Below are 25,641 nucleotides of genomic sequence, written 5' to 3'. Positions count from 1 at the left end.
ATCGAGAGTATTCTTTGAACCATTCCTGTATTTGATTTGCAGCTATTTAATTTAGAATTTTTAAGGTAATTTCTGGAACAAAGATTGACTTCTGGTTTTCTTTTCTTGTTTTGGCTTTTTATGACTTTGGTATCAGAATTATGCTGGCATCCTCAAATGAGTGGAAGCTTCCCATGGTTTTCTATCCTCTGAAACAGTTCCTATGAGATGGAAATTATCTGTTTCTTGACCATCTGGTAGAACTTGCTCATTAGGAATATCTGGGCAGTTCTTCTTTGAGCATAGAGCTTTGACCACTGTTTCAATTCTTCTATGTTTATGCTTTTTTTTTTTTTTAGTCTTCCTACTTTTTCTATGAGAGTTTTAGGTAGTTTAAATTTTCTAGATAAATTATCTTTTATCTAGGTTTCCAAATATATCGCTATATACTCTCCAAAGATTTTTAAATGTCCTATGTATTATTTCCTCTTGTTGTTTATTTTACCTTATTTTCTTAATTGATCACACTTGCCAAAGTTTATCCATTTTATTATTCCTGCAATAAAAACTTTTAGCTAAAATGAATGAAATTTAAAGTAATTTACTGGTGTGTTAATTTTTGCTAATATTTGTTGCTGGTGAGCATAAACTTCATGATAAAATTTTAAAATGTACTTATATTCCTTTCCTGGCTTAGTACACGTTCAGTTTGATTATGCCCCACATGTGTATGAAAATTGCATGTATTCACTATTCGGCAGATCTGTCTATTAGATAAGGCCTAATAATTCTTGTGATAAAACATATATAACAGAAAATTTACCAGTTTAACCACTTTTACGTGTAAAATTCAGAGTCATTAAATACATTCACATTGTTGTGCAACTGTCACCACCATCAGTCTCCAGAATGTTTTTATCATCCCAGATTGAAACTCTGTGCCTACTAAACAATGACTCCTATTACCTCTTCCCCCTAATCCCTGGAAACCACTATTTTACTTTCTTTTTCTATGAGTTTGACTATTCTGGGTACTGTATATAAGTGGAATTGTGCAGTATTTGCCCTTCTGTGTCATGATTATAACTGAGCCTAACGTCCTCATGATTCATCCATGTTGCAGTGTCTGTCAGAATTTCCTTTCTTTCTAAGGCTGAGCCATATTTCCATTTTACATATATACCATAGTTTGCTTACACATTTATCCATCAATGGACATTAGGGTTGTTTCTATCTTTTGTCTATTGTGAATAATACTGCTATGAACATTGGTATACAAATATCGGTTCTGTCCCTGCTTTCATTTCTTTTGAATATATACCTAGAAGTGGGTTGCTGCATTATATGATAATTCTATTTTTAATTTTTGAGGAACTGCCATACTGTTTTCCACAATGGCTACACCATTTTGCATTCTCACTAGCAATGCACAAGGATTCAATTTTTCCACATCCTCATCAACACTTATTTTCTGTTTTTGATTATAGCCATTTTAGTAGGTGTAAAGGTGTGGTTCATGTGGCTCATTATGGTTTTGATTTGCATTTCCATAATGAATAGTGATATTGAGCATCTTTTCATGTGCTTATTGACCATTTGTATATCTTCTCTGGATAAATATCTGTTCAAGTCCTTTGCCTATTTTTGAATTGGGTTGTTTTTCTGTTGTCAGAATTCTTTATATATTCTGGATATTAATCCCTTATTGATATGTGATTCTAAATATTTTCTCTCATTCTTTGGGTTGCCTTTTCACTTTGTTGATGGTGTCCTTTGATGCACGAAAGTTTTTAATTTTGGTGAAGTGCAGTTTATCTATTTTTACTTTTGTTGCCTGTGCTTTTGGTGTGCTATCCAGGAAGTCATTGATAAATCCAATATCATGAAATTTTTTTCCTATGTTTTCTTCTAAGAGTTTTATAGTTTCAATTCTGTTGTTTAGATTTTTTTTTTTTTTTGGCCGCACCACGCAGTATGTGGGAACTTAGTTTCCAGACCAGGGATCGAACCTGCGCCTCCTGCATTTGAAGCGTGGAGTCTTAACCACTGGACCGCCAGGGAAGTCCCTGATGTTTAGATTTTTGATTCATCAACTTAATTTTTGTATCTGGTATAAAGTGAGGGTTCAAATGCACTGCTTTGCATGTGGTTATCCTGTTTTCTTAGCACCATTTGTTGAAGAGTTTAACTACCCCAGCCTTCTTTGGTTTACATTTTCATGAAATATCTTTTTCCATCCCTTCACTATGTGTGTCCTAAAAGCTAAAGTGAGTCTCTTGTAGGCATCGTATAGTTGGATCTTGTTTTTTAATCCATTTAGTCACTCTGTGCCTTTTGATTGGATAATTTAGTTCATTTACATTTAAGGTAATTATTGATAGATATGAACTTACTAGTGCCATTTTGTTAATTGTTTTCTGTTTGTTTTGTAATTCCTTTGTGTTTTGGTTCCTCTTTTGCTCTATTTCTTTGTGATATGATGATTTTCTGTAGTGGTATGCTTTGATTCCCTTATCTTTGTATATTTACTGTAGGTTTTTGCTTTGTGGTTGCCATTATGCTTTCATAAAACATCTTATACTTGTAACAGTCTATTTTATGCTGATAACAAGTTAACTTCAAATGCATACAAAAGCTCTAGGTTTTTACACTTCCACTCCACACATTTTATGTTTTTGATGTCACAATTTACATTTTTTTTACATTGTGTATTCATTAACAAATTATTGTACTTGTAGTTATCTTTAAAACTTTTTGCTTTTAACCTTTATACTAGAGTTATAAGTGATCTACCCACCACAATTACAACATTAGAGTACTCTGAATTTAACTATATGTTCACCATTACCATTAGGCTTTATACTTTCACATGTTTTCCTGTTACTAATTAGCATCCTTTTGTTTCAACTTGAAAAAAATCCCTTTAACATTTCTTGTAAGGCTGGTCTAGTGGTGATGAATTCCTTCAGCTTTTGTTTTTGTTTTTGTTTTTGTTCGGGAAAACTCTTTATCTCTCCTTCAGTTCAGAAGGACAGCTTTGCCAGGTAGAGTATTCTTGGTTGGCAGTGTTTTTCTTTGAGCAATCTGAATATATTATGCTGCTCCTTCTGGCCTACAAATTTTTTGTTGAAAAATATGCTGATAGTCTTATGGGAGTTCGCTTGTATATAACAAGTTGCTTTCTCTTGCTGCTTTTAAGGTCCTCTCTGTCTTTAACTTTTCACAGTTTAATTATAATGTGTCTTTGTGTGGGTCTCTTTAGATTTATCTTATTTAGTACTGTTTGGGCTTCCTAGATATAGATGTTTGTTTACTTCCCCAGGTTAGGGAAGTTTTTAGCCATTATTTCTGTGCATAAGTGCTCTGCCCCTTTCTCTGTTTTCCTTCTGGGACCCCCATAATACATTGGTCTGCTTGATGGCATCTATAAGTCCCTTAAGCTATCTTCACTCATATTCATTCTTTTTTTTTTTTTTTTTTTGGTTCCTCTGATTGGATGAAGTCCACTGCCCTGTCTTTGAGTTTGCTGATCTCTTCTTTTTTTTTTTTTTTTTTGAGTCCAGAAATATATTAGTCAGAAACAATCTCATTTAATAACACAGAAACTAATAAAAGAAAAGTATTCCAACTGATTCAGAATTGAATTTATGAATATTGCTTTAGCAGGATTAATGATCAAAACCCCAACCTGTTTGTCACGTTATAACTGACTTTTCCATTTAAATGCAAAACCAGAAGTCAATGAGTCCGAAGGATTGTATATTGCTTTGAAGAAAACCAGTTCATTTTACATGTAAGCTTCCAAATTGGCAATAAACTTTAATTACAGGGTCAGATAATCAAATTATAATCAAATAGCCTCACATAAAAATCTATGTTTGAAATTAATGAGATACAGGGCTGCCACTTGGTATCAATGCACCTCTGTAACTTACTAGCAGACATTTCATTCTCATTTAAAAGTCACCTTAAGGACTTTCTCCTCAATTTTCACCGTGTAGCTTAATTTGATTTAGAAAACATTTCATTCTCAGATCATACAGTCCTTTGGATTTTCATACTCATCTCTGCCTTTCCCTCCCCCTCTCACCTCGGGGGAGGTCTGTATGAGATTAGATCATTCCCTAACACCATACACAAAAATAAGCTCAAAATGGATTAAAGACCTAAATGTAAGGCCAGAAACTATCAAACTCTTAGAGGAAAACATAGGTAGAACACTCTATGACATAAATCACAGCAAGATCCTTTTGGACCCACCTCCTAGAGAAATGGAACTAAAAACAAAGATAAACAAATGGGACCTAATGAAACTTCAAAGCTTTTGCACAGCAAAGGAAACCATAAACAAGACCAAAAGACAACCCTCAGAATGGGAGAAAATATTTGCAAATGAAGCAACTGACAAAGGATTAATCTCCAAAATTTATAAACAGCTCATGCAGCTCAATAGCAAAAAAACAAACAACCCAATCCAAAAATGGGCAGAAGACTTAAATAGGCATTTCTCCAAAGAAGATATACAGACTGCCAACAAACACATGAAAGAATGCTCAACATCATTAATCATTAGAGAAATGCAAATCAAAACTACAATGAGATATCATCTCACACCAGTCAGAATGGCCATCATCAAGAAATCTAGAAACAATAAATGCTGGAGAGGGTGTGGAGAAAAGGGAACACTCTTGCACTGCTGGTGGGAATGTGAATTGGTACAGCCACTATGGAGAACGGTATGGAGGTTCCTTAAAAAACTAAAAATAGAACTACCATATGACCCAGCAATCCCACTACTAGGCATATACCCTGGGAAAACCATAATTCAAAAAGAGACATGTACCAAAATGTTCATTGCAGCTCTATTCACAATAGCCCGGAGCTGGAAACAACCTAAGTGTCCATCATCAGATGAATGGATAAAGAAGATGTGGCACATATATACAATGGAATATTACTCAGCCATAAAAAGGAACGAAACTGAGCTATTTGTAATGAGGTGGATAGACCTAGAGTCTGTCATACAGAGTGAAGTAAGTCAGAAAGAGAAAGACAAATACCGTATGCTAACACATATATATGGAATTAAAAAAAAAATGTCATGATCTCTTCTTCTGCTTTATCTAGTTTGTTGTTGAACTATTGAACCCTTCTATTGAATTTTTCAGTTCAGTTATTGTATTCTTCAGCTCTATGATTTCTGTTTGATACTTTATTATATTTTATCTATTTATTCACAGGGAATTGCTCTATATATAGCTGTCCATTCAGTGCCTCCATGGGAGGAGTGGAGTTCAGGACCCCCTTATGTCACCATCTTGATTGACTCTCCTGTTCTTTTTCAAGATTGTTCTGACCACTCAGGGGTCCCTTGAGATTTCATGTTAACTTTAGTAAGAATTTTTCTGTTTCAGCAAACAAAAATCTTTGGGATTTTGATAGGGATTTCATTGAAGCTAGAGACAGCTTTGGGTGGTAATGGCATCTTAACAATATTCAGTATTCCAGCCCATGAATATGGATGTCATACCTACAGTGTTTTGTAGTTTTCAGTGTACAATATTTTGCCTCCTTTGTTAAGTGTATTCCTAAGTATTTTATTCTTTTTGATGCTATCGTCAATGGAATTATTAATTTCCTTTTCAGATTGTTCATTGTTCATGTATAGACATACAACTGATTTTTGCATGTTAATTTCATATACTGTAACCTTTGCTGAATTTCTTAGTTATAACTTTTTAAATAGAATCTTTAGTGCTTTCTACATATAAGATCATGTCATTTGTGAACAGAGGTGATTTTTCATCCTTTTCAATTTGGATGCTAGGCCTATTAATTTCTATTCAGCAGCTCTGTATTCTTTCTTACTTTTGGTCTGTTAGGTGTCATTTTCTGGAGAGATATACTAAACCCCCTTCTGTAATTGTGAATTCCAATTGCTTTTTAAAAGTCCAATGTCATTCTAAGCCATATTGTTCTTGAAAATATTGAGGTCCTGAAATTGACACTTGGTGGGTATCTATCAACCATTGCTAAAGGAACACATGCATGAAGTATCTGTGGAACAAACATTTCTTGAAAATCTACTTTGTATCTGGCACTGAAGAGATAAACTTCTTGAAGATTCCAGTCTAGAGGAGGGGGATAATCACTGTTACACAGACGTGAAGTTGTATAATGTAGTGGGGGGTAGGAAGACATTGAGTTAGAGAAACCTGTGTGAATCCTGCTCTGTACTTACCAGTGTATATAACCTGGGGCCAGTTACTTAATGTCTGCTCCTCTAGTTCTTCCTTTGTAAAATGGGAATAATTTAACCTACTTTTCAGTATAGGTAAAGCTCCTCACATAGTGAAATGTTTTACATTAAAAACTGTAGCTCTCTAAGACCTATAGATTGATGCTCTCTATCCCATCCATAGCTTATAGAACCAGAAAATAGGTGATCAACACTCCCAGGTTTAGGGTGGCCTACAGTTATCAAATACCAACTGTGAACTAGGTAGATGGGGAGCCTGAGCTTGCTCTGGGCAGCACAGTTAAAAGGTGGAAAGCCAGAACCTGAACCCAATTTGGGCTGGTCGAAGGCCATTGCTCTCCTGAGCTGACATTGGGCTAGAGCTTGAAGAAGGAATAAGGAGGGCACATTCTAAGTAGAGAAAACAGCTTGTACAAAGGCACAGAGATGTAAAAGTGCATGTTATGTTTGGAGGGCAGTGAATAGAGCTATACCATTGATAAAGAGTGGTAGGAATTAAGGTTGGAAAGTGAAATGGGCTCTGATTGTAAAGTGCCTTCCCAGTTTGGATTTTTGTCTGTAAGCAACAAAAAACCACTAACATACTTTGCATAATGGAGAGTCCTAGTCAGTGTGCTTGATGAACTAGAGGGGTAAAGGCCAGAGTAGAGCATGCCAGTTAAGAAAGAGGCTTCTGCGAAATCCAGAGCAGAGACGTACAGACTGGAGGTGGGTCCATGGTAGTGGAAAAGTAAAAACACAGGGTGACACGGTTCTGTTGGCCATTCCAGAACTTTTAGCAGGACCCCAGGCACTTAATATATGGCTTAAGCTTTCTAAATGTAACAGGAAACAGCTGTTTGCTTAGTTATTTGAAAGTTCTCTGAAATTTTTTCATATGCTGCACGGATTTGGATCCTAAGTTATAGCCTCTGCTGTTTTTAACTGAACTGGACTTCTAAACTATGGAGCAGGTAACTGTTCCGTTTAAGCAAAACCAGCTTTGCCTTCATCACTGCAGGTATCTGACTGTCTCTTAGGAGCATGCATTGCTTAGATCACAGTAGCAAACAGAGATTGAAAAATTTAACTTCATTGGCCAGAGATTTTTTGATGCTCCATACGTGTACAAGAGGGAAGGAAGTGTTGCTTTCTGAGTGCCTTCATGTATTCATTTGGCTTGGATATAGCATGGGGATGGAATAGTAAGGAAGTCAGGAGATTCCATAACTTACGTAGGGCAATGGGAGGAACAGGTGTAAGATAATTATTGAGCGCACACAGAGTATGCGTGGGCCTTGGGTGATACAGATTGAAGAACAGGCCACGCTGTCCCTCAGGAACTTACCATGCTGGTAGGAACATGAGAGAGATGGGTAACTGGTAAAACAGACTTCTAAGTGGAGATGACCCAAGTGCCTTGAGAAAGGAAGCAAGGGGAGCAGTGTCCTGGCAGGTTGGTACAGAGATGGGACAGGGACACTGGAATGACTTTGGGGTTTGGGTCCTCCTGACCCTGAGCGTTTCACTCTGACCACCCTTCTCTTTCACGAGAGCTATAATTGTTTCTTTTGTTGTCTTTGGTCTCATCTTTATGGCCTGTGGGGTGTCCACCCCTCGTTTGCTCTCCCTGGTCTGCACTAGTCTCTCCCGTTGCCATGTCCTTGTTTATCCTCTCTTTCCCTCTGGTTAGTGTTTTTATTAGAAAATGAAAAACTTCAGTGATTATATGGAAGAACTGTGTCCAGCTGCTCAAACCCACCCAGTTTCTTTTTTTAGCTTCTCCCCCACTTAAAAATAAACAGCATCAGGTCCCACTTGCCAAGCCTTTGTCACTGTCTCCAGCAGCCGTTCCTCCGGCCCATATGCTCCCCCAGATGCTCAGCCCATCCCCTCCTCCTGTCTCAGCCCCACGTGCAGGCCCTCCATGGACAAGTGCGGGGCCCCCAGAGCACAGCCACCTGCAGCCCCACCACACCATCTGCTTCTCACCCCCATGGCCACTCTGAGCATCACTTCTGACCCAGATTCCATGGACCGCACCCCCCCAGGCCCTGGCTTGTTTGCCTGGCCAGTCCTGTGATTTCCAAGGACAGGATGTTGACTGGAAAAGATAGAGGGGTTGCCATGGAGATATGAATAAACACACTTGAAGACACCTCGCAGCAGGAACTGCAAACTCTTCTGACAGACGTTTAGTTCAGCCCCAGTTTTCCTTTGTTTGGGTTACATGCCTCCCCTTTGGAGTTAGTGTCTTAGAGGGAAGTTTAGAGCCATCGCTAAACTGTTAGTTATAGCATTTCCACTTCTTGTTTCTTCTTTCAGAGACAGCGAGCTCACCCAGAGGAATTAGAGGGTACTTGCCCTTGGGCCTGAAGAGTGGGTTATATCGACACTAACATGGAGAGAAACTGCCCTAACCTGTCACATGAGTTAAGAGTCTGTGTGGGAGCACTGGTCACCCCTGTAGGGGAACAAAATGGTGCTTTCCAACGTGCTCGGCCTCCCATTCTTCCTTTCTCCTCCAGGTCTCAGGGCTGTGAGGGTGAGGAGGTTGCTACGTCTTGCCTGAACATAACTGGGGACACAAGAGGCTCCCCCTCTCTCAAATGTGATACCAGGTGGTAGTGGGGGGGGAAGCGAGGGGGCCTAGCACTGGGACACTATAAACGAATGCTTTCCCTGCCCTGGGGTGCATTTTTCTGGGCCCCAGGGGGAAAGGGGCATGTTTTTGCCATTGCTGCTAATGAGAGAGGAAGGGAGGTTCTGTGCCCCATGGGCCGAGAGAGAAGTTAGCTCTATAATGAAAGTAGAAGAAAACCTTTGACCCTTTCTCAAGAGGGCGCTGTTGACATTTTGGGCAGGATGGTTCTATCCCACACATTGCAGTATGTTTATAATCCCTGGCCCATCAAATGCCACAGTTACCTCCTGCCAATTGTGTTGTCCTTGGGACAACCAAAAATGTCCAGCGAATTTCCAAACATCCCCTGGGGTTTTTTGCTGCCAGAATATTGGATGGCCACAGACTCATCTATCCTCTGGGAAGAGACCATGACCAGACCAGGGCTCTTTTGTATCCTCATGTAGTCATGTTAATGAAAATGAAAATCTGTTTACTAATCAGTGCCTTATCTGATCAAGTTGGCAGTTCTTTTCATACCTGATGGCTCTTCATTGCACAATGATTTTTTTTTTTTCTCCCTATTTGGTTTACAATTCCTCAACCTTTCAAGCACCTGAGCCAGGAAGATGGGTGACTAACATGTGAGGCTTGACCCTGCACGTGAACAACCTGCATCCTAGATGTGAAGGACCACAGGAGTGATGACAGTAATTGCAATAGGACTTCAGAAGAGACAGTGCAAAAGATACGAAGTGTTTAAAGTGGGAATTTTGACCCTGTGGCCCTAGGGGCTCAGAAAGTCATATTTATTGACGGAGCTGGCTGGGCCAAGGGAATATACTCTTCCAGCCTTGCCCAGATGGCATTTTTTTTCTCCTGGGAACCCTGAATTTGGTGCTTACCTCTAGAGTTCCTGTAAACCAATGACTAAGGCCAGATGGTTCCCAAGATAGAAAGAAATCCCTGATGTCAAATCTGTCACCTTCTACAATGAGGCGAGGGAACCCAAAGAGGAAAGATGAGTTGCAGCCAAGACTTCCATCCCCTTTGCTATTAATTATTACCCTCCTGTGGATTATCCAGACAGGTCCTCTTTTTCCTTTCTTGTGGCCCATCATTCTGCCTTCCCACTGATTCACAAAGAAGAGAGACAATGTTCTGTCAAGTTTGCTGCGTGTTGGCAAGGCTAATTTTGTCAGTTCAGAGGATGGGGCTATTAGTTTAAAATTAGGCTTTGGGATTTTCTTTATCATCATCTATTTTGTCTTCCACCTACTCACCCCGGGGTGGGGGGCAAATAATCAAGAATTGCCTATAAGCATCTTGATTTCTCCTTAAGTTTTTCTAGCCTATTGATTCCAACAGCCTGTGCCTTTAACATTCTTGTTAATTTTAAAAAAATAAATTAACTATTTCTAAAGATTAACTTGTAGTCGGTCATTTCAAATTTTAGATCTTCCCTCCTGTCTCTGAGATAAGAGGCTCCTTTGTATTTGCTCTTACTCTGACTTCTGTTTTTCCTGAGCAGAAATAGGAATTTATTGAATCATGTACCTGAGAGAGATACTGGGGTAATCAGAGAATCAAAGGAAGAGCAGTAGGAACCAGGGTCTCAGGTGCTGGAGAGAGGATCCCTGTGCCTCCAGCCCTCACTCTCTGCTGCATCTCTTCCCTTGCTCTGCCTCCTGCCCCTCAGCTTTGCCTCCCTCTGTATCCCGGCCCTCGCCATGTACCAGGTAACCTGGCACCACAGCCCCGCTTAGCAACCTAGCGCAAGCAGTGTTTTCCTCTCTCGTCATCTCTGTGTTGATTATTTAATAATTGTAATCATTTCCCACAAAAGGAGAACCACTTTGAGCTTTAACCAAGCAATGTGCGCTCTCTGTAATTGGCATTAAAAAGGGAAAGATCAGTGGGGTCTTTGAACTCCCCTAACAGGATATAAGGTTAGGGAAGACTGATAGGGTTTGAACAGAAGTTCCTCACGTTCCTTAGAAATCAAATGTGTTATCAGTGACCCCTGTACCTGGAGAGAATTATTTGGGCACATTTATGTCAATTACAACAGTTCATATTTTCTTGATTTATTATTGTGGATTTTTCCCCCTATCCCCCTGCTTCCTCTCACCCCACCTCCTGAGTCACTGCTAATTGAGTCAGTAACACTCCGAAAGTATCTTCCTCTGCTCGAAAATGCAGAAACTGGCAGATTAATGTCTCCTTATTCTCGGAGGTGAAGAGTGCTGAATTACAATCCTGCTTCATCCCTATTTCTCTTTCATTACCAGTTTTTATGCTGTGTAGTTATCCCTTATCTGATCTTGTTTGGCAGCATCCCCTGTGCATGCTTGTGGCCTCTCAGAGGAGGGGGAGAGACTAGAGGTCATCTTGTCTGGTGGCCTCTAACCAGGGCCATGTCAGCATCACTTGAGAGCTTTCCAGAACAACCATGTGCAGGCAGACAACTTAGTCACTGCCTGCTACACAGCTTATCAGAGAAAGCCACACTCTCACATAGGGTGGCAGTAAAACCCATGCTCCAAAATGATGCTGGAGGAGAGAGCCATGGATGGGAAGCTATAGGGTAGCAGGTATATCTGAGCCTACAGACCAGACCTGGGACTGGCAGGGGAGAAACGGGGAGGGGATCAGGAATTCATTTCTCTAGGCTTTCAGAGGACACTGACCAAGGCTTACAGAGTAGCCACAGATGATCCATAGTAGGGTCACCAGGAATAAGTAAATCTCCTATTTGAGACTCACCCTCTAGCTTAGTCCTTTTTGCTTGTTAATTCAGAATTCTGTTTGTAACAGGAGCACAGCTGAAATCAAGATGCAAGTGACCCCAGAGATGTGCAGGCTTTAGGAAGATATTCAGGAATGATCTCTAGAACCTCTGCTCTCTCTCTTTTCTATGTCTTTGTTTTTTTGTTTTTTAAAAAAAATCTTTAAAAATATTTATTTATTTGGCTGCGTCGGGTCTTTTTGCGGCACGCGGGATCTTTTCGTTGCAGCCCATGGGCTCTCTAGTAGCAGCGCACGGGCTTAGTTTCCCCACAGCATGTGAGATCTTAGTTCCCCGACCAGGAATCGAACCCATGTCCTCTGCATTGGAAGGTGGATTCTTAACCATTGGACCACCAGGGAAATCCCTCTTTTCTGTGTCTTTGGATTAGGCTGAGGTATTTGTCAGAAACCTTGGGTTGAGCCGTACCTGGTTCTCATTCTGAATCTGCAGTCCCGAAGGACAATCCCTGTGCACATACTGATGGGGCGCACATACTCCAGCCACAGCATTGTGATCTCACTCAGTAGGGCACCAGAATGATCAACGCTGAGAAATAAACACTTTGTTTAATTTATGAAATCCCTGAGAAAATATTAGAAGGGGAGGAAAAGTGCAGTGAAGACCTTGGATGGACGAGCAGAATTTTTTATCATCATTACTGGAAAACATCTCTCCAGTTCCTGCATATTTCAGGCACTGTGATAAGCTGACATTCTCTGATGCTGCTACAAGTTCACTCTCGGTGGGGCATGTACCCGGAGCTCTGATTCCAGGAAGGGGGTTGGCTTGTACTGATTCTCCTGAACCCTTTTAATGGGATTCCTTCTAATAGTGGGTCAGATTTATGGGGGTGCTTCCCGGAGTCAAGTTAACTGGCCCAGAAGATCGCCCTGAGCTTGACCTCATTACATAGAGTTGTGCTTGTTATCATGGAGAGGAGTCTAAACAGTTATTGTACCTGTAGATTTATGTGCAGAAAGCATGTGGAGACATTTCAGCTAGATCCTTACTAGGTTCGGTGCTTGTGTTACACATGTCAGAGGGAAGCCCATTTTGGCAATAGGAAATAGCAACTTGGGAGTGTGTCACTTCATTCCTTAGACCAGAATGAGCATCTTGCAGGAACAGAAGTTTTGAGTGCTGTTTAAATATCAACCTACCTCAGGCTCTGCAGGGAGGCATCCTGAGCTGGTAACAGAGAAAGGCTGTGTGATGTCTCAGCCCGATTTTTTCCACCCTTGTGATGAGATGCCTTCTACCTTTTCCCCATAGGCCCAGTTCCTCTCCCCACAAGCTCGCCGTCGACTCCATGCTGCCCTTGCGTCTTGTTCCACCTCCATGCTGATCCTGTCCAACCTGGTGTTTCTTGGGGGCATTCAAGTCGGGAAAATCTACTGGGATAGGATCTTCATACAAGGTAAGTTGCTATTTTCAGACAACTTCTTGTTTTCCGCATTTGTGCAGCTGGTATCACGTATGTGACGGCGGGGAGGCATTCCTTGCTCTATGCATGGTGTGTGACCTATAAAAATAACCAGCCAGGAGCAAAGTCCTGTGTTTAGCTGTGGTTTTAACTGTTCCCTATTTTGATGTACATCTTATCTGCGGTGTGTGATACTCATCATCAAAATGTACCATCCCAAATCTCCCAAACTCTTATCATTCCCTTCTACTAAGTTACCTCTCCAATTTTTGGATTTTTCCTAACCTTCCCTGCTATCTTTAGATCAGCCTTCACTATACTGTAGAGTCTTAACCTTGTTCCACTTACTACTCTGAATGTCCTACCAGGAGAATGTCCTAGAAGCCCCATTGTGCTGCTGCTATGGGCATGGTGCCTGGTTTGCCACACCTCTTTGTTGTGGATGTTTTTTTTCTGAACACTGGCTTGCCAGCATCAGCAACCAACCTGATGTTTAATGTACATGTGTTTAATGTCTTGTATGTCTCCATGTCCACAGCGAAGTCACCCCTGCAGCAGGTAAAATTGCATTAGTAATTGCATTGCATTCATAATTGGTCATCATTTATTTATGGTCATCATTTCCTTTGGGCTAGAACTGAGAGTTACATCACGTCCTAAGAGTATTGGGAGAAGGGGAACTACTCACAGAGCACATTACTCAGCCAGTTCACTGTGTGTTCAGAGCCAAGGTCCCCTGTTCCGTTTCCCTGACCAGTGACCTGGTTTTGTGTTTTTGGTTTCGGAAGTTTTGCCAAGTGGTAATGGTCATGGCTAGGCTGTTACCTCTACATCTGGGTCCCCGACAAGCCAGCGATGCTTTGGCTGCAGCTCTTTTCACAACAGAAATAATCCCAACACAGCTGCATGATCCCAGGGTGCCAGGTCATGAATCTAAACTGTGGCAGGCTTAGGTGAGCCAGGCTCAAAGGGACCATGAGAGAGCCCTGTTCTGCTTTCATCTTGTCACAATAACCCTTTGATCTTGCTTTCTGAGAAATGTTTTAGCTGATAGTTCCTGAAAAGACCATGTACTTTTTTAAGTGGAAGCTGCCCTTTAATAAAGATGGGAGGTGGACTGTCCTGGTGGCACAGTGGTTAAGAATCCGCCTGCCAGGGCTTCCCTGGTGGCACAGTGGTTAAGAATCCGCCTGCCAATGCAGGGGACACGGGTTCGAGCCCTGGTCCAGGAAGATCCCACATGCCGCAGAGCAACTAAGCCCGTGCGCCGCAACTACTGAGCCTGTGCTCTAGAGCCTGCGAGCCACAACTACTGAGCCCACGTGCCACAACTACTGAAGCCCGAACGCCTAGAGCCCGTGCTCTTCAATAAGAGAAGCCACTGTAATAAGAAGCATGCACACCGCAACGAAGAGTAGCCCCCGTTCGCCGCAACTAGAGAAAGCCCGCACGCTGCAACAAAGACCCAACACAGCCAAAAAAAAAAAAAAAAAAGATGGAAGGTAATGGGGTGCAGAGGACCTAAAGATAAAAGAATCCTCCTCGAAGTGGACAACACAATGTCGACCTTTCTTGCCTCCTCCCACCATGCCTAGCACAGTGCAAAGAACACGATGACTCTGGAAAATGCTGACTTGGGCTTTGCTGGTCACATGAGCAAGAAGACTCTAATCTTTGCTTCAGTAAATAAACACAGCGGGTGTTTGCTACTTGTAAGGCTCTGAGAAGACAAGGGTAGAGAAAGAAGCACAAATATGGGAGCCAGACATGCAGACGTGTCAACAGAGTCAGGTAAATGCTGTGCCAAAGGCATACGGGATTGCTGGACATCACAGCATGGAGGGCTGGCCTTCCCGTGGAAGTTGAACTTCACAGAGGAGGTGACATCTGAATTGGAGCTTTGAGCAAGAAGGAGGAACTTGCTAGGTGAAGAAGGCAGGGGCATGGGGTTATTGATCACTAACAGCTACGTCAGACCATCCCAAACTCTCAGCAATTTTTCCCCATAGAAGTGTATTCCTCTCACAGTTCAGTGAAGGTCCAGTGTTTTTTTCTAAGCAATGACTCCAGGACCTAGACTGTTTCTGTTTTGATTCTTCACCTTGTTGTCCCGGCATTATGGAGGAGAAGAGAACACGGGGACAGTGTCACCAGGTACTAAACACCCCCACCAGAAGCAACACTCCGCGTTTCTGCCCACATTCTGTTGGCCAGCACCAGTCATGTGACCACCCTAAATGCAGTTCAGGGAGATGTGGGGAAGCACACAGGTACCGACAGGGCACATGAGGCAACCGGCTGGAGGCACCCAGGAGGCAGTTAAAAATGTGACCTGGCACTGGGGAGGAGGATGGGACGGAATGACTGCGAGACAGGGCATGGAGGCGGTGGGTGAGGCCGTGGGAGTGGATACAGTTCGCCGAGCATCATGCACAGAGTGAGAAGAGGCAGCTGGGAGGTAAAACCTGACGATGCTGGCATTTAAAGGGGCAGAGGAAAGACAGCAGCTATAAGATGTTCTTTCTGCTTCTCAAAGACATGAAGATCAAAGCGTGATTTGCCCTGCACCCGGTGGAGCTAACTAACATCAGGCACCCGGGGTGCGGGGATCAGGGCTCTGAAATATCTGGTCTGCTTCTGCTGTGTGGGTCCTATTATGATCTACGACTGGATATACCTGTGTCCTCCTTGGAGCCAGGTGCTGGAGTCCCGAGCGAATGATTCTCTGAATATGGGGGGCGCTGGAATCATTTCTCTCTGGGTTCTGAGGCCAGGGAAGCTCAGCTTAGAAGGCATTTTCTATGTCAGAGATTCTTCACATCAGCCTGGTCCCGTCTCAGCTGGTCTGTCCCATGGGTGCCCTCAGTCAGGGAAGGTTTCCTGGGGTTTTGGTGGTTACCTCATTTGTTCCCTGCTGCGGGTCTTTTATCCCTGAGTGATTGAATTTACATATATCTCTTGGAGGAAAGTGAACCAGATGGTGCCAAATCCACCATCCTTGAGAACTCTGGATTTCTTTTCATAACTAATTTGATTGACCTGATAGAAGATTAGTATGAATATTCATGTTTTGGTACCAAAAAGTATTAATGAGTTTATAGGCTGCTTCCTCAGCCGCTGCTGGGGGTGTCATATTAGCTTTCTAAAATTAAAAAAAAATCTGAATTCTGAAAATCATCTGGCTCCAAAGGTTTCAGATAAGGGATTGTTGTGCTGTACCTATAGCTGCTGATGGATGAGCCAGGACTTAGACATTCTGCTTGTCTCTGGCCTCTTCCTTCGGCCACGTGATCAGGACCTGTTTTTCTAAGACCCCTCTCTACACAGGGAGGAAAATGCGAAGGAGTGAGCCAGGAGGTCTGACTGTGGGGAACAGAGAGCGGTTAAGCTCAGTCTCTAGAGTTCCAGCTTTCACGGGAAGGTAAATCTTCCCCCGAGGGTAGCCACCCTTGTCCCTTTGTGCCTTGATGGGCTGGGACTTGCAGTGACAGAGAGGAGCTGGTAATACCACAGACTTCCAAGGTGTCCAAGGAGGACAGGGATTATGGAGGAGATTACCAGTGCCCCACAGTGAATGGGATGTGGATACACACACGCCCTAAAGGCCAGCCTCATTAGTCCTTAGGGAGCCTTTTCCCGGTATCACTGGTGTCTCTAGAAGTATCTCACGATTAGCCTGGAGGAGTTGCCTTGTCTCCCTGACTCCAGTTCACTGCTTTAGACATGGATTTGTTTGCTTTAAGCTACAAAGCTTGTTTTAGTAAATATCTAAATATTTACCTTATGTGAATATCTCTATCCTGGTCTCAACAGGGTTGGTGATGTGAGGCTGTAAAACCAGATCCTTCCCTTTCTGCTTTGCACTCTGCCCAGCTGTCCAGAAAAGTGGACAATGCCAGCCACAGGATGGAAATGCTGAGTGGCTTTCTGGGGGTCTGCTACATGCCACACAGTGTTATCTCTGCTGCAGAGACTGGAAAAGTAATGTTCAGTTAATTCAGTGGAGAATAAAGAATCTAGATCTTTACCTTTAAAAAAAATCCCCCAACTTTTACTATTGAAATTTACGTCAAGCAGCTTGAGGAGTGTGACTGATTAAGCCTATTATATATGTATTTAAAGGAACTTAGCTGGGTCTAGGGATCTGAGAAGGCTGTGGCTGGGGGTTTCGTCCCTAAGCCTGCTCTAAGAGGGACCCTGCTGTGTCATGCTTTGCAGAAGCAGACACAGGTTGCTTCTTACATAACTCTGTGTCTCTGAAAAGGATTTGTTGTTGGAAGGAGCTTTCTCATGTCTGCCTTAAAATCTCGACATTGAAGTGTAAGTTAATTTCTTGAACAAGCAGTTGATGACTGCTCTGTAACTCAAAAATATCAATGCATTATAACTCCAAATCTCCAAATCTGTGTCTTAAGCATCGTTGCAGTGCTCTGTCGTCCTGGGACAGTGGGGAGAAAAGGCAGTCAGTGGGGATGGGTATGCACTGGGAATATATCTGGCCTTGAGGGCGCTGAGAGCTTTATAGTGTTGTTTGGGTGCAGGGTCGTGTTCCTTCTGAAAAGTCCATCTAGTCAACAGAAGGAATGGATTTTGTCAAAAAGGAACCTAATCATTTCCTAAGTGGTAGAGCCCCAGATCCTGCATCTGTTGGAGGTGGTAGAGACATGGTATCCATCAACCATTCTCCTGCCTGACTCCTCATCTCTCTTACACACACACACACACACACACACACACACACACACGCGTGTTTGTTTTCCCTTCTTCTTGTTGCCTGATCTAGGTTGGCAAACTCCATCTCAACACTTAGCTCCTGACCCTGTGTCAAGGCGAGGAGATTTGGGTTGTTTTCCCACCAGATTGCAGTGAGAGAGGAGCTAGCAATTTTCTTATGCAGGTCAGAACCTTTACACTCCCCATATTTGCTTGCTATCTCTAGCTGAGAAAGGAGACAGTATATTTTCTCCCTGATTACTAGCTTGTCCAGGCGGTTCAGTCATCTCCTGACTCAGATGGCTCTGGACAGGCATTTTATTTAAAGCCGAATTGGGGTGTTGCACTGGAAATTCCTAAAGGCTGTGGTTAAAAAGAAACTCATTCCCCTCACATCTCGTTACATTCTTGGGACTAAAATTTCATCTTTGATGAGGGAAGGCAGAAGGCAGATATCGGTGTCTCAGGCACCTTCTTTGTGATTACTTATTTCACCCTCTTCACTAGCCTTTACCTTGCAATGGAGTTTTCATTGCTCTGATTGATTCTGCTTCTGCCCCACTGGATCCTCTGCAAGTTCTAGAAGAATTTGAGGAGCAGCAGCTTCCCAGCCATCATATTGGCAGTGGAGTTGATACGTAGATATAGGTGAAGTGATTTATCCATGGTTGCACATTGGTCCATTACAGACCATTCTTGGAATCTGAATTTCAAGACTTTCAGATGCCTTGGTTTCTTCTTTAGTCTGTGCCACGTGGTCACCCAGATGTCATGGGCATCAGTTTTCCTAAAATTTCAGCACAAGTCACTAGGCATAGGACGTGAGAAATAGAGAGTGGGAGTTCTTCTCCAGAAGTGTGCCTGGGGGTTATGTTAAAGCTGAGAGAATTTCTAAAATATCTAGAAAGGAGTTTGAATCATCGTGCATTTAAGTCCTGCTTTCTGTGAGGTTGTGTGAAACTTTTTGCTGTTAACTAGGAGTTTTTGTGAATTCATTTGAAAAGAGTTTTATGGAATTTGGGAACATTTTAAAGTGTCTTTAAATAGAATATCAAGTAAAGAATAGTATGGTTAGACACAGTTCATCGAATAAAAAGAAAACAATTTTGATTTTTACTGATTCGAAGTCTCTACTTCTCATTGGCCCTCAATCATATATATGCAGTGTGATATTCAAAAGCATATTACAATCAAATCATTATATTGTACGCCTTAAACGAATACAATATTACTTGTCAATTATAGCTCCATAATTATATGTCAGTTATTTCTCAATAGGAAAAAAAAGCATGTTACAAATTAAAATCAAACCAAAATAATTTTAAAAATTTAAATAAGTTCCCTTTATCCTCTAGTTAAACCTGATATGTGTTCAATATATAAGAGGCTATCTGTAGCCAGATTCCCAAGTCTGTACTCTAAGGCTCAAACCAGGAAATCACGTGGGATTTCTGAAATGAACACACATCCTGGAATTTATATTATTAATTTATCTGACTGCTTATCACTGTTATTATTATATTACCAGTGGGTGCAGAAATAGCTCAGCACCAGCCGCGCCAGTGAATGCCAGCTGACGGTGAAAAGGGAGTGCCCTGGCAGTCTGAAATTGTTATCTCACGCGCTGGAGGCCCTTTTCACCAAACCGTCTCCTCAGGTCGTTACTGAACATTTTTTTCAAGTGTTAACAGTTAAGAATATTTAAATTGGAATTCAGTAACATTTTTGTAACAGAAGGGCAAATCTAGCAAGAGTCATCATTCTCAGGTGTCTCAGCTTTGGGAGCAGATTCTTTTGTGCAGTAGACCCCATCCTTGAGTTTGTTTCTGTTTACTAGCGCACCAGACAGTGACCACTTGCTTTATGCTGCCACTTGCATTAGTTTCCTGTGGCCACTGTAACAAATTATTATGAACTTAATGACTTCAAAGAGCACAATTTTATCTCTTACTGTTCTGGAGGCCAGAAGTCTGAAATCAGTCTCGCTGGGCTAAACTCAAGCTGTTGGCAAGACTGGTTCCTTCTGGAAACTCTAGGGGAGAATTTGTTTCTTTGCCTTTTCCAGCTTCTGGAGGCCAGCTACATCCCTTGGCTCATGGCTTACCTTCTTCCTCTTCAAAGCCAGCAGTGTAGCATCTTTCTTTTTTAATTTTATTTTTTATTTGAGTATAATTGCTTTACAATGTTGTGTTAGTTTCTGCTGTACAGCGAAGTGAATCAGCCGTACGTATACATATATCCCCTCCCTCTGGGACCTCCCTCCCCCTGCCCCATCCCACCCATCTAGGTCATCACAAAGCACCAAGCTGAGCTCCCTGCGCTGTACAGCACGTTCCCACTAGCCATCTGTTTTACACATGGTAGTGTATATATGTATTGACATATAATCTCCCAATTCGTCCCACCCTCCCCTTCCCGCCCCGGTGTCCACATGTTCATTCTCTATGTCTGCATCTCTATTCCTGCCCTGGAAATAGGTTCATCTGTACCATTTTTCTAGGTTCCACATATATGCGTTAATATACGATATTTGTTTTTCTCTTTCTGACTTACTTCACTCTGTGTGACAGTCTCTAGGTCCATCCACATCTCTACAAATGACCCAATTTCGTTACTTTTTATGGCTGAATAATCCATTGTATATATGTACCACATCTTCTTTATCCATTCATCTGTCGATGAACATTTAGGTTGTTTCCATGTCCTGGCTATTGTAAAATCTCCTCCTCTCTGTCCTGTTTTTCTGCTCCCATCATCGCATTGCCCACTTTCTAACTCCTCCTGTGTCTCTCCTATAAGGACCCTTATGATTATTGAGCTCACCTGGATAATCCAGGATAATCTTCCCATTTCAAGATCTTTAACTTGATCACACCTGCAAAGTCCCTGCAAAGCCAGGTAAGCTAACTTGCATGAGTTCCAGGGATTAGGACACGACCATCCTTGGAAGAGCCATTATTTAGCCCACCACGGCACGACTGAGTAACATTTGCTATTACACAGAACATCCGCCACTGGATGTGGCACCACTGCACCACTGCAATAGCTTCTTTCTCAAGAAATTTGATTATAAAATAGCAATTTGGACACACTGCTAGTCTTATTAAAATAAGAATCTGTGAAAAGAAATGATGCTTAATTTCACAGAAGTACACATGTGAGATTTGTTGTCTTGAGGGTATTTAGGGAGCAGTGTAGGGAGAAGCTGCAGTTTTGCTTGTTCAACACTTGCTCCACATTCTTTGGTAACAAATCTCTGTTACCCCACTCTCAGTCTATGTCATACTGAGATCTAGGGGTCAACATGTGAGCAGGACTGGCCCGTCAGTATGGTCCGTCTCCCCACGTGGTGCAATTCCAGAGTTTTTGTTGGCACTGTCAGGGAGGAGAAGCTCTCTTTTGTTGCAGAGGTGTCAGAATATTGGGCTGGAGCTGCTGGCAGCCCTCTTGCTGTCACCAGTGGAGAGCCAAGTAGAGAGGGAAGCCAACTCTGAGGAAAGCAGAACTACATGTTAGAAACTATATTTTGGAGGTAGTATTTTGAGACAACCCACTGCAACATATTCTTTTTTAAAAAATTTTTATATTTGATTTACAATGTTGTGTTAGTTTCAGGTATACAGCAAAGTGATTCAGTTATACATATTTTTTCAGATTTTTTTCCCCACATAGGTTATTGCAGAATATTGAGTAGAGTTCCCTGTGCTATACAGTAGGTCCTTGTTGGTTATCTGTTTTATATATAGTAGCATGTGTATGTTAATCCCAAGCTCCTGATTTCCAGGAGATCTTGAAGCCAACATATACGTGTACTTTTCAATAATAGGAGGCTCTATTCTTTACTCAGTTCACATAATTCTCCAGGGCTCTCTTGTGTTTCTGCATGTCTTTTGAGCAGATATTCTGACTGCTTTTGTTCCAGGCTGTCTTTCCAAGAGTATTTGTACAGCAAACATCTTTGGAAGATGGAGATAGTGTCTTTCTCCAATGTAGAGGGTATTTGATTACTGTCCAGTGTAATAAAAATAATCTCTCTCTCTCTGGGGCAGAGGTCAGGCAGGCTTACTGCCCATTGTAATATATTTAGATTTCTATGTCTGGGGCTTATCTCCTATAACATAACCACTGCACGTGCAGGCATCACCTTGGCCCTCTTCGCATTGCACTGTGGGATCTGGGGCTCAGGGAAACGGCACAGATGCTCTGGCTACTTTTATTGCTATGAGCGAGAAAGTCCTTCGTCTCTGACCTAAGAGTCTCATGTCTTCTGCCAGCATCCATGCAGCTGTGTCAGGCTAATTTGTTGCTTGCAAGTAGAGTTAAATCTCAGAAGATCCTGCACTTATTGACAATCCAGTTTGGTTAGGTTTCTGTAACTTGTAACCAAAAGCATATGATTAATGTAGATTAATGAGATAATGTAGGTGGAATATACCACTGTTACAGGTCCTTAAGGGAAGGATATTTGGGGAGATTCTTTTATACTGAATCATTTTTTTGGTATAATTTTTTTTGGCTTATGTGCCTCCTAATAGAGTAACTTTGAGAAATTATGTACCCGGTTATGTGTTTTAAAGTAGGCATCTAATTTCTTGTATTATAAATTTAAATAATTATGAAATACCTAATTTTTGCCATATTATAAATATTGACATTTAAAAGATAAACCAACACCTCTAAATAATATAAATTATAAATAACTTAGTGATTTGATATCCACCATCATCCTTTAAGAATATAAATGAGCAAGATCTTCTTTCACAGTAACATTTCCTTGATTTCATATTTCTATTTCATTGCTCCTGCAGAATTTTGTGTTGTCTCAAAGTTATGTCCTTTATCAACTATCATACTTCTCTGTGGCACTGGGTTTTTTTGGTTTGTTTTTCTACCACTGTAAGGCTAGAAGTGTAATCATTTTTCTCCTGGGTTAGGTTATCATTACAGTTCTTATTAGTGCATAACTCCTCTTAAAGATGATACCGTTTGATACATAATTATTAAACATAAAAAGTAAAATTTCTCTTGAAATGGATGGAGTAGGAATTTATGGTTATTTGATTAAAGGAATTATCTAATTGTCCCTTTATGTTGTTCCTCTATTGTAAAGCTTTTATTGAAATATAGCCTAGCAAAGTGCACGTATCATAAGAATTTTCTCTAGGCAAACACACAAGTATAACCAGCACCTAGAGGCTCCTTCTCATGACCCCTACCAGTTACTACCTGCCCTATTCTGACGTCTAAATGCATAGCTTTCTGTGAGGAGCTTGTTCGTTTAGTGCACACACACACACACACACACAGATACATACATATTATGTGATTCTATAAAGAGAGAGAGAATCACATAATATGTATTCTTTTGTGTCTGGCTTATTTTGCTCAATATCGTATTGAGAGATTCATTCATATTTTTGAGTGTTGTTATAGATTTTTCCTGCTTATCACTACTATAATGTATTTCATTGTGTGAACATGCCGCAATTTATCCATTCTAATGTTGATGAACATAATAGCTGTGAGCTCCTATGGGCTGTCATGTATATGACCTGTGGTTAAGCTCTGTATGCATTTTTGTTGGGTTTATACCTGGGAAGTAATTGCTGTGTCACTGGGTGTACATATATTCAGCTTTCATAGCCACTGTCAAATAGTTTCTCAAAGTGTTGTACTGATTCCCTTGAGCTTTTTACACCCTGGAGCAATAATCTGAGATAAGAAAGATGAGGAGGAAGTTTGCTTTTTTTTGTTTTTAAAGTGAGATGAAGGATATTTTATGAGAAGAGAAGGGGAAAGGAGAAACTTAGCCTTAGGTTAATTTTTAGGATCTGGAAATCCATTCTTCTAAAGTTTTCCATGTTGTTTATACTTTGGAAAGTCCTGCTGAATACACCTAGTGGTATGCATAACCCAGATTGAAGACTACTGCTCTACTGGGGAGAGAAGGTCACTCTGTCCTTTGAGTCCCACCTCACCATCTTTACTCTAGCCCAAAGGAAAAGAAGTGTTAATTTGGACTGGATAGTGGTTGAGGTTAGCATGTATCAGTTAGCCACTGCTACATAACAAACCACCCCAAAACTTAATGGCTTAAAAGAATAAGCATTTATATAACTCATGGGTCTCTCTGTCAACTGGGGTCTGGCTGGTCTAGGACGGCTGCATGCATCCATCTATGGGTCAGCTGTGGTTGGGCTGGATTTGCTGATCTTAGCTGGGCTGTCACATTTCTAGGGCCTTGACTAGGATGAATTGGCTGAGTCAGGTCTGCTCCATGTTGATTTCTTATCCTTCAGCAGACCTGTCCAGTCTTGTTCATATGGCAGTCATAGTGGTTCAAGAGAAAGGGCAGAAAATATGCAAGGCTTTTCAGGCTCAGAACTGGCACATAATCAGTCTTGTTGCATCCTTTTGGCCAAAGCATGTGATATACTAGCCCAAATTCAAGGGGAGGGGAAATAGATTCCATCTCTGATAGGAAGAGCTACGAAATCATATTGCAAAGGGTGCTGATACGAGTAGGAGTGAAGGAGTGTGACTGACCATTTTTTGCAGTCTACCTCACTTGACACAAGAGTGTGGTCGTTTAGACGATCCCATGAATTTGGTCCCAGTTTGCCGTCTCTCCCTTGACCTCTTCTTCCCAGATTCCCTCCCTCTTCTCCCTGCAGAGAGTTTCTCTGCCTCCCGTGTGGTAACTCAGACCCTTTGTTTTGGTTGGGGAAAGCCAGGAGCAAGCCTGGGGGCTAAGTCCTTGGCCAGCTCTGCATCTTTCTGTGAAATAATCACTAACACTCTGTGTGTGTGTGTGCGTGTGCATGTGTGTGTGTGTGTGTGTGTGAGAGAGAGAGAGAGAGAGAGATCCATATTGTTAAAATCTGGGACATTGGGCTTCCCTGGTGGCGCAGTGGTTGAGAGTCCGCCTGCCGATGCAGGGGACACGGGTTCGTGCCCCGGTCTGGGAAGATTCCACATGCCGCGGAGCGGCTGGGTCCGTGAGCCATGGCCGCTGAGCCTGCGCTCCGCAACGGGAGAGGCCACAACAGTGAGAGGCCCGTGTACCGCAAAAACAAACAAACAAAAAAACCCCAAAATCTGGGACATTAAGACATTCAGGCTGATCTCACTTAAAGGAGCTTCTCTGTGGTCCAGCCTGGCCACGTGGAGTCCGCATAGGGTGTGGGACCAGCGCCCAAGTATTCCTTTCCTTTGCACAGATTTCTAGGCTACCTGGCATTCAGATTTTCCTGAGTCCTCTGACTCAATGTAATTTAATGCCACTTAGTAGCATCCATTGTTACTATTTTAACTCTTCATTGTTGGTTAAGTAATTTCCAGGTCACTAGTTCAGTTGATCTTCTCCACAACCCCCTGTGAGATAGTTAGGCAGACGTCATCACAGTATTACTAATAGCACTGAGGCTCACAGAGGTCGGGAAACTTGGTTATCGTTACACAGCTGGGAAGCAGAGGAACCAGGTGAGTTAGAAGCCCTTTGACGCCAAATCCCATAGCTTTGTATTATACTACACTGACCTCTCTGCTCTGTGAGGACTAAACCGTGCAGGTGATCACAGTTGTCATCACAGAACATGCCTGAGTGTCCTCGTTGGAGACAGAGTCTAGGGTGCCTGGTTTGTTGTCCTGTTTCTGGTAGTTATCAGTAGGCGGTTGGGGCTAGGTGACAGAGATCAGACCTAGAGTTTCTGGAGCTGATGGGCCAGCCCGTGGCCACTAGCTGGATTGGCCGCTAGCTGGTCTGTATCTCTCTACAACTGTAGCAGTACCCATTTATCCTATGTTTCACTTTCCTCAGTTTCAATTACCCTTTGTCAACTGCAGTCTGAAAATATTAACTGGAAAATTCCAGA

General features: G+C 42.0%; 1 protein-coding gene across 1 annotated transcript in view; it reads left to right on the top strand.

The window, feature by feature from the left end:
- The window catches only part of HHAT (hedgehog acyltransferase), a gene marked incomplete at both ends in the record, with an annotated part of 362,271 nt that overhangs the window by 299,591 nt on the left and 37,039 nt on the right, over positions 1-25,641 (top strand). Inside the window, one exon of the mRNA XM_079697991.1 lies at positions 12,904-13,048. Coding sequence (XP_079554117.1) covers positions 12,904-13,048 — 145 coding nt within the window. The remainder of the gene's footprint in view (positions 1-12,903; positions 13,049-25,641) is intronic.

This window comes from Hyperoodon ampullatus (assembly GCF_949752795.1).
Source record: "Hyperoodon ampullatus genome assembly, chromosome: 2".
In the NCBI taxonomy this organism is placed as follows: domain Eukaryota; kingdom Metazoa; phylum Chordata; class Mammalia; order Artiodactyla; family Ziphiidae; genus Hyperoodon; species Hyperoodon ampullatus.
This window is presented reverse-complemented; position numbering and strand designations above follow the sequence as displayed.